General features: G+C 56.1%; 1 protein-coding gene across 3 annotated transcripts; it reads left to right on the top strand.

Annotated features, from left to right (window-relative positions):
- Positions 1-930: 930 nt before the first annotated feature.
- PLPP2 (phospholipid phosphatase 2) lies at positions 931-9,699 on the top strand. 3 transcript variants are annotated; one of them, XM_042977461.1, is made up of 6 exons: positions 931-1,086; positions 3,883-4,034; positions 4,284-4,561; positions 8,409-8,466; positions 8,692-8,868; positions 9,013-9,699. In XM_042977461.1, exons 1-6 carry the CDS (start codon positions 1,035-1,037, stop codon positions 9,160-9,162), a joined length of 867 nt encoding a protein of 288 aa, XP_042833395.1. In that variant the 5' UTR covers positions 931-1,034; the 3' UTR covers positions 9,163-9,699. The 3 variants fall into 3 exon arrangements, with proteins under 3 accessions (XP_042833395.1, XP_042833394.1, XP_042833393.1); XM_042977460.1 differs by having other exon boundaries at positions 4,248-4,561; XM_042977459.1 differs by having other exon boundaries at positions 4,236-4,561.
- The last annotated feature ends 737 nt before the right edge of the window (positions 9,700-10,436 follow it).

The raw sequence follows: 10,436 nt of genomic DNA, 5'->3' as shown, positions 1-10,436 counted from the left end.
GCTTGGAGGGTGAATGTGTTTGAGAAGTCAAGGGAGCAGACCCTGGGGCCAGGCCCCCTGGGTTCGACTCTCCCCCACCTCCCCCTTTACACTGTGTGACCCTGAGTGACAGAACCTCGTGTTTATGTCATGTTTCCTGCCAGGTCAAAGCAGGGCTCTCACCAAGGCTTCTCAGATGGTTTCAGCCCAAAGGATCTAGTGATGGCCCCTTGGGCCTCAGTTTCCCTATCTTAGGTGCTCTTGACTCCTGGGCGCCTCCCAGCTCAGGGCTCCCTGGGACCTAGTGGGGGCAAGGGGCACAGAACCTAACCAGCTTGTGAGCGAGTTCCTACGTCTACCTCCTGCCACCTCCGTTTCCTCCTCTGTAAAGTGGGGACGGCGCCAACAGCCTCCACGGTGGGTGTTGAGGGGCCTGACCTTCTGAAACGCCACGCATCACCGGAATGCCAGGGCTTCCAGCATTAGGAGGAGAGAAAAAAACCCCGCGATTAAGCCATGACACCCCATCGGTTTTCATACTTTTTAGGCACTTCCTGACTCAGACGTACTAAGATGTGCGCAGCGCGAGCACCGCCCCCCCAGTGAAACCGAGGCTCAGAGAGGGGCCTGGCCCCTCGCCCGCTCCCTCCCTCGCTGGTTCGCTGGTTCCTTCCTTCCTTCTCGCCACCCGGCCCTTCCCCGACTCAGTCGGCCCGGTCTGAGGGTGACTCTGGGCCTCGGTCCCTCAGCCTCCCGGCCAGGGCGCGGACGACCCCTCCCCGCGCTCCAGACCCGGGCTGGGGTCTCCCGCCCCCACGCGCAGGAACTCTCCAGCCGGCCCCTCCCTGCCCGCCGCAGCCGGACTCTGCCCCCGCCCGGCCCCGCCCTCCCGCCGCTCCCCTGCCCTCCGCTGCCCTCCCCTGCACGCCCCGCCCCGCCCCGCCCCTGCTGGGCCCAGCTCGGCGCCCATGTGACCCCGCTGCCAGGTCGGGGCGCGACGGGACGCGCTGGGACCGGCGTCGGGGGGCGCGGGCGCGGCCCGGGGCGGGGGCGGCATGGAGCGGAGGTGGGTCTTCGTGCTGCTCGACGTGCTGTGCGTGCTGGTCGGTAAGAGCCGCGGGGCCCCGCGCGTGGCGGGGCGGACCCCTTCCCCGGCGGTGCGCGCCCAGGCGCCCCGAGGGCTGGTTTGTAGCGGGGGTGGGGTGGGGGCCGCAGGCGGGGAGCTCTGGGGTGACCTCGGCGCCCACATCGGCCTGCGTGCCCCCCCACCCCCTCGGCCGTCCCGGGTCGCGGAGGGTTTGCGGCCCCCGGCCGGGGCGGTGACTCACGCGGGCGGCGGTCCAGGTTCTGGGCGGCCAGGGGCGCGGCCGGGGGCGGGGCACCGCCGGGAGGACCTCCACCCCCACTCCCGGGATCGGCGTTCCCAACGGGCACACTCAGCCGCTCGGTGGGATTCGAACCCCCTTCCCAGGCGGGGTGGGGGTGGGGGGTGCACAGGTGGAGAGAAAGGCTGGGCCCCGGGCTACGGGTGGACCCGTCGCCTCCGGCGGCGCAGACCAAACCTGTCGGGCGGGTTTGCGGGCCAGGCTGGGGGAGGGGGTGGCCCGAGGCCGCCCCCCTCCCCGCCCCTCCCCCAGGGTCCCGGGAACAAAGGCTGAGTGTTTGCTCCGGGGCGGTGCGGACAATGGCCCCGGAATTCTACCCCCCGGCGCGGGGAGGGGCCCCCTCGGGCCTAAGTCGCACCCCCCACCCCCTCCTTGTGGGGTTCCTGCACCTCCGCCGGGACGGAGGTCGCTGAAGGGCGGAGGGGTAATGCCCTGAAGGATCGCGCGCCAGCCCCAACCGTAACCCTAACCCTAAGCTCTTTGGAGTGGGCCAGGTGGTAACGGGAAGAGGTCCACAGGGGGGACTAGCCATCTGCTAGCCCTAGCCATCATTTATTGAGCACCTGTTATTTACATTTAAACATCAGTGTGGCACTTATGTATCCCAGACGCTAAGTGACATGCAAATAATTAAGTCTTTTCCACGGAACAGTCTAAGGGAGGTGTTGTTTCAGCCCGGAGAGGTTCAGGCACCTGTTGCAGGCAGTGTTGCTTCTTTGTGCCAGGCGCTCGAGGCCCAGGCAGACCCCGCTACCATTCTTGAAGCTTCACGATATAAGAAGTTGAGTTTCATTGGGTGACAAGGACCCTGATGAAAAAATGGGGGGCGGGGATGATGTAAAGGCAGGGAGGTTCTGGAAGTGTCTGCCATGAGGGTGTGAACCAGAGTTTCCCAGGCAGGGAAAGGCCCCCAGTTCAGTGCTTTGAGCTCTGCTTCCTGAATCCACAGCTCTGGTTCCAGCTGAGGGTGATGAGCCTCCAGTGGAAGGGGCTGGGGCTGGGGCTGGGGCTGGGGGACAGGAGGCGGAGGCTAACCCTGCGCCGAGGCCCCTTGCGCCAGCCCCTGCCGTGGTTGGGTTGCGGGGATGGGGCTTGACTTGCTGGCTCAGCACGTTCTAGGCCCCGCCTCCCCCCCCCCCCCAACTTTGGGGGTCTCCTGCCTGGCTTCTCTGCCTCTGCCCTTGCCCTACCTCACAGCAGCCTGAGGGAACCCGTTGAACACACGCTCTGCTCCTTTGCTCCAAGCACTCTGGTGTCTCCCACCTCACTCACCGCAAGATTCCCGTTCTTACAATACCGTCCAGTCCCAGTGTTCCAGCCGTCCAGGCAGGGTCCTTTGCTGTTCTCTGGGACTGCCTTTCCCTCTGCCTGGAGCTCTTCCCCAGATCTGCCCTGAACTTCCTCAGCTCCCTTGATCCACCTTCTTTTCTGTGTGGCCTCCCCGATTCCAGTCACGTTGACCCATGATTCTTTATCCCTAACACTCGGCTCCGTGGGCAGACCTCTGTGTTTCCCCTGACTCAGCACTAAATTCGGTGTCTTAGGAGGAGGAGTTGGCCCTGCCTCCTGCGGTATTCATGCCAAAGAAGAGTCACACCCTTTTACACTTGTCACCTGTCCTGCTGGGGGGCAAAGGGCACCCTGCCTTCGTTTGTCACCCTTGGCTCAGCGGGGTCCTGGGACCCCAGTACTACAGCAATGCCTTTCATTATTCTGCCAGAACTTGTGGCTCCTGAATATGTCTTTGGACTGAGGCGTCGAGGCCCTTGGCCGGCTCAGGGTTAAAGGCAGGAATGTAGGTGTCTCAGCTCTGCCCCTTTCTGTGGTGCGTTCCTGGTCTCTCTGGCTTGCCTTACAGTGAAGGGCAGGGAGGGCCTCTCTTCTTTTAAAAGATGCTTATTAAAACACCTGCCTAGGCCAAGCCCTGGGCAGGCTCCGGGGACAGCCTTGAACATGGTGGGCCCCCCTCAGGTGTCCGTCAAGCCCCTTGGGCGGTGCTGAAAATCAAGTATCACACTATGTTGCAGAAGTGCATACAGGCCCAGAGACGTGGAGAACAGAAATTCTGTGAAAGGGGCGCCAGCGTGGGCAGTCAGGAAGGGTGGACAGAGCTCAGGGAAGGTAGCTTGGTTGCATGGGAAGGTAGCTCAGGGACGGAGCTCGGTTGCATGCTTATGGAGTTTGCTCAGGGAGGAGAAAGGAGGCTGGATGGGAGTGAGTGAGGGGGGAGGTGGGGTGGGGGCTGTACAGTGGGCCCGGGGAGGATTTTGGTGTTTATCTGAGGATGATGGGGAACGATGAGGGGGTTTTAATGAGGGAGCAGACTCCCATTCGCCATGGGGAAAGCTCCTTCTCGCCGTCAGGTTGACGCGGAGGTGAGGAAACCAGGGAGGGAAGGCCGAGGCAGGTGGCCAAGTGCCCGACAAAGGCTGGCATTTGTGGCCCCCGGGCTTGGCTGGTGGGACCACACAGCATGGGGAGAACCGTGTGGCCACTGGCTTCTCTCCCCTGCCCCCAGCCTCTCTGCCTTTTGCCATCCTGACGCTTGTGAACGCACCATATAAGCGAGGGTTCTACTGTGGAGATGACTCCATCCGGTACCCCTACCGTCCAGACACCATCACCCACGGGCTCATGGCTGGGGTCACCATCACAGCCACCATCATCCTTGTAAGGCAGGAGAGGTTGGAGGGTGGTAGGTTGGGTGCTGGGGGTGGGGCCAAGTTTTGCCCTGAATGGTATGTGGGGAAGAGGGCCCCCCCTTTGGAGTTCCCAGAATCCCAGCAGACTCGGGGAGGCCAGGCACCCTGAAGCCCTTTCTGTGGGGAGTCCGAGGCCCAGCGAGCCAGGGCTTGGTGGAGACCCTCACAGTTGCCTCCCCAGCCCAGCCATGAGTGCCCTCAGCGGCTCCCTGTGCAGGTCTCTGCCGGGGAGGCCTACCTGGTGTACACAGACCGCCTCTATTCCCGCTCCGACTTCAACAACTACGTGGCGGCCGTCTACAAGGTGTTGGGGACGTTCCTGTTTGGGGCTGCGGTGAGTCAGTCGCTCACCGACCTGGCCAAGTACATGATCGGCCGTCTGCGGCCCAACTTCCTGGCGGTGTGTGACCCTGACTGGAGCCGCGTCAACTGCTCCGTGTACGTGCAGGTGGAGAAGGTGTGCAGGGGAAGCCCCGCCAACGTCACCGAGTCCAGGTGGGTGCTGGACCGGCCGCCTTCACTCGGGGCGATGCTGGGGACCCTGAGCCACGGCTGTTCCCACCCCTGGGGGAGGAGTCGGGGCTAGAGCAGGACCCCCAGGAGCTGGATGTGGAAGGGTGAGCTTCCTGGAGGGTAAGGTGGGGTGAGGCCGGGTGGGGCCCGTGGGCCTGGGTTGGGGAGGTGTGGGGATGTGAGGTGGGGCCGGGATGCGGGGTCCTGAGCAGAACAGCCCCCCAAACCTCAGGCCCCACTGTCCGGCTTCTGCTCTGTGCTCTCACATTCTCTGATAAACTTATCAATTAATTGCCATCTATTTTCCTGTTTAAAATTTTGAAATAAAATTCACATCACTAAAAATCACGAATTATACTATTTTAATATGTACACTTCATTGATTCTTAGTACATTCACAGTGTCGTGTAGCCATCCCCACTCTCTTATTCCAGAATCTTTTTATCATCCCAAGAAAGAAGCTCCGTGTCTGTTAGTTATGAGGCCCCCGGCACTGCCTCCTCCCTGAGCCCCTGGCACCCGCGAACCCCCTTCCTGTGGGTGGGTGTGCCTCTTCTGACGCTTCACGCACGTGGGGTCACACACCGTGCAGCCTTTTGTCTGGCCTCTCCAGTGTCTGTGCTCACATGTGAGGTGTGTGCGTTTCTGCCTCACTTCTTTCGGTGTTCTTGTTCTGTGCGTGTGTCTTTGTGATTGTGATGTGTTCTTGATACGTGTGCCTTGATCACTGTGTAACGTCCTTTGTCTCTGCGAATGGTTTTTTTCTTTTCTTTTCATCGTCTGTTTTGTCCCATAGCAGCATGGCCACTCTGGCTGTCTTTTGGTTGCTGTCTGAATGGAATGCTTTTCCCACTTTTGTACTTTCAGCCTGTTTGTGCGTTTGAAGGTATACAGCATATGCAAAGTTACGTTACTTTGTAAGTTTGTTTTGCAACCTCTGCCTTTTAATTGGAGAGGTTAATACATTTATATTTAATGTAATCCCCCATAAGAAAGAGCTTCTGGTGTTTTGTTATTTGTTTTCTACATATTCTTTTATCCTGGCTTTAAAATTTCTTCATTACTGCCTTTTATGTTAGTTACTGACTGTGCAGAAAGTTTGTGGCTATATAGCTCTACCCCCCTTATGAGATTATTTTCACAAATTATATTTTATACATTGTGTGTTCATCAACTCAGATTTATAATTACTGTTTTACTCAGGTTTTTGAAAAATGAGGTATAATTGACATAATATGATGTGATGTTTGTTTTAGGTGTGCAACATGGTTCAACATTTGTATTTACCTTGAAATGATCACCACAATAAATCTAGCTAACACCCATCTGTATATGTAGTTAAAAAATTATTTTTTTAAATTTTTATTCGTTTATTAAAAAAAAAATTTTTTTTAACGTTTACTGATTTTTTTGAGACAGAGAGAAACAGAGCATGAACAAGAGAGGGTCAGAGAGAGAGGGAGACACGGAATCTGAAACAGGCTTCAGGCTCTGAGCTGTCAGCACAGAGCCCGATGTGCTCGAACCCATGAACCGTGATATCATGACCTGAGCCGAAGTCGGACGCTTAACCGACTGAGCCACCCAGGCGCCCCAATTTATTTATTTTTGAGAGAAAGAGAGAGAGAGCACACAAGTGGCGGGAGGGGTAGAGACCGAGGGAGACACAGACTCTGAAGCAGGTTCCAGTCTCTGAGCTGTCAGCACAGAGCCCAGCGCTGGGCTTGAACTCACACACTGCGAGATCATGACCTGAACCAAAGTCAGATGCTTAACCAAGTGAGCCACGCAGGCGCCCCATAAAATTGTTAGAAAACAATCAGGAATTACGAGCTTAAGTACATGAATACTATACTGATGGTTGTATTGTGTAACTACCTTGACTCGTGTATCTCAGATCTTTGTGTGAGCCTGAGCTAACTGTCTAGCACCCTTCATTTCTCCTGGAAAGACTCCCTTTTGGAATTTCTTATAGGTGGGTGTTTGAGTAATGAATTCTCTCAGTTTTTCTTTATCTGGGAATGTCTGAATTTCTCCTTCATTTTTAGGGGGTGATTTTGCCAGACCTAGAATTCTTGGTTATTTTGAAAGTATCACCCCACTGCCTCTGGCTTCCATGGCTTCTGACAAGAAACCGGCTGCTAATCGTACCGAGGACCCTCGTACCACAGGAGTCTCTTCTCTTGCGGTGTGCACGGTTCTTGCTGACTGTCCTTGGCAGTTTGATTACGCGTGTCTCTGAGCTTCTCCCATTCGAGTTCTCAAGCTTCTTAGATGTGTACGTTCGTGTCTTTGATCCGGCTTGGGCAGTGTTCAGCCATGTGTCTTCAAAAACTCTTTCTGCCCCTGTCTGTCTCCTCCCCTCTTTGGGCTCCCCCGTGTGTGTGGGCATCCCTGGTGCCTACCTCTTTTTCTCCCTTCTTACTCTGTGTCCCTCCAGTTGAATCGTCTCTGTTGACCTGTGTCCGTGCTCACGGTTCTTTCTGCCCATTCAGACCTGCTAGCGATTTTTCATTTCAGATACTACTTACTGTTTTCAGCTCCAGAATTTCTGTTTGGTTCCTTTGGATAACTTCTGTCTCTTTGTTGGTATTCTCTGTTTAGTGAGACATTGTTTCCCTCTTTGAACAGATTTTAAATGGCCAGAGAAAAGTCTTTGTCCAGTAAGTCTAGCACCTGGGCATCCTGGGGACAGCTTCTATTAACAAGTTTCTTTTCACCCTGTGTATCGGCCACACTTTCCCCCCTGTATGCTTTGTGACTATTTGGTTGAGAGCTGGGCATCTTTAATGTTGTCATGTAGCAACTCTGGAAATATCCTGTGCTCTCCCACCCGGCGATTATTGTTGCTGTTTGTTGCAGTTGTCGGTCGGTTGGTTAGCGACCTTTTGAACTAATTTTGTAAATTCTGTATTCTTTGTCACGTGTGGCCCTGAAGTTCTTTCTGTTAGCTGCACGATCAGCTAGTACTTGGACAGAGATTTCCTTAAACATCTGGCACTGGGAGAAAGACCTCTCTCTGAGTTTGCCGATGGGCTGTGTGTGCTGTGTCGGGGCCTGCCTTCCGAGCTCAGCCAGGCTTCCTGTTTGCGCAGCACCTGAAGGTCAGCCAGAGGTGAGAGCCAAGGGCTCCTTTCCTGAGCTTCCTGGTGGGTCCCTGTGCCTCAGCTGCCATGCATTGCCCTGGGCAGCAGTGACAGACATTTGCTGTAAAGGCTTCAGAGCAATTCCCCAGGTAGCTGAGTCGGCCACAGGAGAGTGGGGTAGCTCTGCACATCCACCAGATGGGTCCAGACAATCACAAATCCGTGCAAAGAGGTCTGTTTTGCTAGTCCTGGTGCTGGCCACTGCCAGTGTGATTCTGTTCGTACGAGTGTTTCCATTATGTTTATGGAGGGCTGGACCTTTGGAGTTCCTTAATCTGCCATTCTCTTGTCCACTGATGTCCTTTTTGCCAAACCTTGAGCTTAATTCCTGCATCAAGAACCACAGATGGGAAATAATCCCCAAACTGTGGTGTTATCTGTTTGTCTGCCCTACACAGTTGTCCGCCCTGGTTCTGAGTTTGTGGCCTACGGTATCCTTGTCAAAGACTGTGAGCCCCAGTTGGAGACTTTGTTTGTGTGGTCAGGGAAATGAAAAGGGGCCACGTTTCCCCATAAAACCCTCCCTATGCTGGGTCCCAGACTGGGATACACAGGGGGCTGGGGGCCAGGGGGCCGGGGACTTCGAAGGCAGAGATGTCGGTGAGCTTCTCGGTCTCTGAGCCTGGGCCCCGGGCTCTGTTCCCCGTGCAGCCCCTCCTGACACCTGTGCTCTCCTTTCCTAGACTGTCTTTCTATTCTGGACACTCCTCCTTTGGGATGTACTGCATGATGTTCTTGGCGGTGAGTCTGTTTCCCAGGATTGGCTTGTGGGACTGGGCCTCAGTTTCTCCTTCTGCAAAAGGGGGAAGGGGAGGTAGTGATGGGTCGAGGTGACTGGTTTGTTCTTCGAAACTGGAGGCTCCCGGCCTGCTGGCTTTGTGTTCCTGGCCTCCACTCCCGTCTGCGCCCTGGGCGTGGGGTGAGCCCAGCGGGCTCCTGGGCTGATGGCTGCCCTCCGGCCCCCAGCTCTACGTGCAGGCACGGCTTTGCTGGAGGTGGGCGCGGCTTCTGCGGCCCACAGTGCAGTTTTTCCTGCTGGCCTTTGCTCTCTACGTCGGCTACACCCGCGTGTCTGACCACAAGCACCACTGGAGTGATGTCCTTGTTGGCCTCCTGCAGGGGGCACTGGTGGCCGGCCTCACGGTGAGCTCCTGGGTCAGGAGACCCACCCTGGGTGGGGGGATCCTCTTTCCCTCCCCACTCCACTCTTCCCCCTCAGAGCCCATCCCTCACCCCCCACGACCTTCCCGCTCCCCTGCCCCCATCAGCCCTTGTCTTGTCTCCTAGGTTCGCTATGTCTCGGATTTCTTTAAGTCCCGGCCCCCACAGCGCTGCCTGGAGGAGGAGGAGCTGGGACGGAAGCCCAGCCTGTCACTGACTCTGACCCTGGGTGAAGCTGACCGCAACCACTATGGGTACCCGGTCTCCTCCTCTTGAGGCGGGGTCCTTCTGTGCATCTGCGTGTTCACGGTCCTGGCAGGGACCTCTGCTAGCCTGGTGGTGAGGGCTCCAGGTGCCCTGTGCTGGCCGCTGGTGGGCGTTCCACTAACTCTGCCTGCTGTGCACTGGACCAGGGGTCTGGGGGTGCACAGGGCAGCCCCAGCGTTTAAAAGAGGGACTTTGTCCTCTTTTCTCCCTTTTGGTGGATTAGAGGGGGACCAAGAGACCCAGCTAGATGCTGTTTTTGTAAAGTGTAATGTATATGTGGACTTTGAGTAAAATAGAGTGTTTGCTCGACAACTGATGATAGCCTCTGTTCCTTATGGCCATTCTGAGCACTGTTCGTACAGCAGAGGGGGAGACACTTCCTTGCTTGGGGCTCAGCTGAGCTCAGGAGTCAAAGTGGCTGGTGGCAATGTTGCCCTTTGGAGATGAGGGGAGAGTGGTACACTCTTTTCCTGGCCTCACCCTGTGTATCTCTTCATCTGGCTGGATTCATACTTATCACACCCTTTAATAAACTGGTAAACCTAAGTGTTCCCTGATTTCTGTGAGCCACTCAAGCAAATAGAGACCCTAAGGAGGAGGTCATTGGGACCTTCTGGTCTAGTCAGTGGGTTAGAAGCACGGGTAACAGCCTGGGGCTTGTGACTGGCATCTGAAGTGGGGGGTGGGACCGAGTCCTTAACCTGTAGAACCTGATGCTGTCTTGAGGTAGACAGTGTCAGAATTGAGTTCTTGGATACCCCTGTGGTGTCCAAGAATTGCTTTGTGGTGTTTGTTTGTTTTTTTGTTTTTTTGTTTTTTTGTTTTTTTTTTGAGGAGGGGCACTTCCTGGATGTTGAAATTGGGTCCAGAAACTGAAAGAATTGTCTATGAATCCATTTAGTCAAGAAGACAAATGAAAGTAACAGCCAGGCCTTTACTGGCTTCCTCTGGTCCTATCAGCAAGGGGAAAGCTGGAGAATGCACCAGCTGCCCGGTGCACTTTCCCCATGGCACGGTGCTTGGGTCAGGGGTCGGGTGCAGCAGCACGAGGCTCCTGCAGGTGTCTGGGCCCAGGCGGAGGGCTAGGATTGGGGAAACCCCAAGTGCTGAGTCAGTGGAGAAAGGCTCTCCCCTCACAATAGGGAGGCCTCTACTGAAAGCGCCCCTCCCCCATCCTGCTCCCCCAATAGAGGTCCTCAAATGGAAACTCCTGGGAAGAAATTCACATATGGCTAAGGTATAGTCAGAGGGGCCGGAATCTGCAGAGCTGTCCCCCAAGCCTC

This window comes from Panthera tigris, chromosome A2, assembly GCF_018350195.1.
Source record: "Panthera tigris isolate Pti1 chromosome A2, P.tigris_Pti1_mat1.1, whole genome shotgun sequence".
In the NCBI taxonomy this organism is placed as follows: domain Eukaryota; kingdom Metazoa; phylum Chordata; class Mammalia; order Carnivora; family Felidae; genus Panthera; species Panthera tigris.
This window is presented reverse-complemented; position numbering and strand designations above follow the sequence as displayed.